The sequence below is a fragment of the Sinocyclocheilus grahami genome, unplaced genomic scaffold, assembly GCF_001515645.1.
Source record: "Sinocyclocheilus grahami isolate Dianchi unplaced genomic scaffold, SAMN03320097.WGS_v1.1 scaffold310.1, whole genome shotgun sequence".
NCBI lineage: Eukaryota > Metazoa > Chordata > Actinopteri > Cypriniformes > Cyprinidae > Sinocyclocheilus > Sinocyclocheilus grahami.
In genome coordinates this window covers 170,292-170,655 of record NW_015505489.1, presented here as the reverse complement: position 1 = coordinate 170,655, position 364 = coordinate 170,292, and the positions used below count along the sequence as shown (strand labels likewise).

General features: G+C 36.8%; 1 protein-coding gene across 1 annotated transcript in view; it reads right to left on the bottom strand.

Moving 5' to 3' along the window:
- The window catches only part of triob (trio Rho guanine nucleotide exchange factor b), a 190,259-nt gene that overhangs the window by 175,124 nt on the left and 14,771 nt on the right, over window positions 1-364 (bottom strand). Inside the window, exon 2 of the mRNA XM_016293909.1 lies at window positions 28-78. Coding sequence (XP_016149395.1) covers window positions 28-78 — 51 coding nt within the window. The remainder of the gene's footprint in view (window positions 1-27; window positions 79-364) is intronic.

Below are 364 nucleotides of genomic sequence, written 5' to 3'. Positions count from 1 at the left end.
TACCTGTCAGCAATAACAGTGTCTTACCTGTGTGACTGGGTAACTCAAGCTTCGGTTCACATTTTGGAAGAGAACATTCTGAAAATACAGAAAATAATAGAGAAAAGGGGTTAGATAAAGTACACCCTTAGTCATTTCTTAGAGATGAAGGGGTTTCATGACACTTTGAAGTGAAGTTTTGAATAGGCACGAGCATTTTACGTCTTGAAGCAAATACAGTATGGTTTAACACTGAACTCAGAACTAATGAACGATTCACGTGACATAAATGTGACAGAGGAAGAGGAATGATCAGAGGTTACAAAGCCCTAAAATATAGCTACATTTAAAGGGTTAGTTCACCCAAAAATGAAAATTCTGTCAT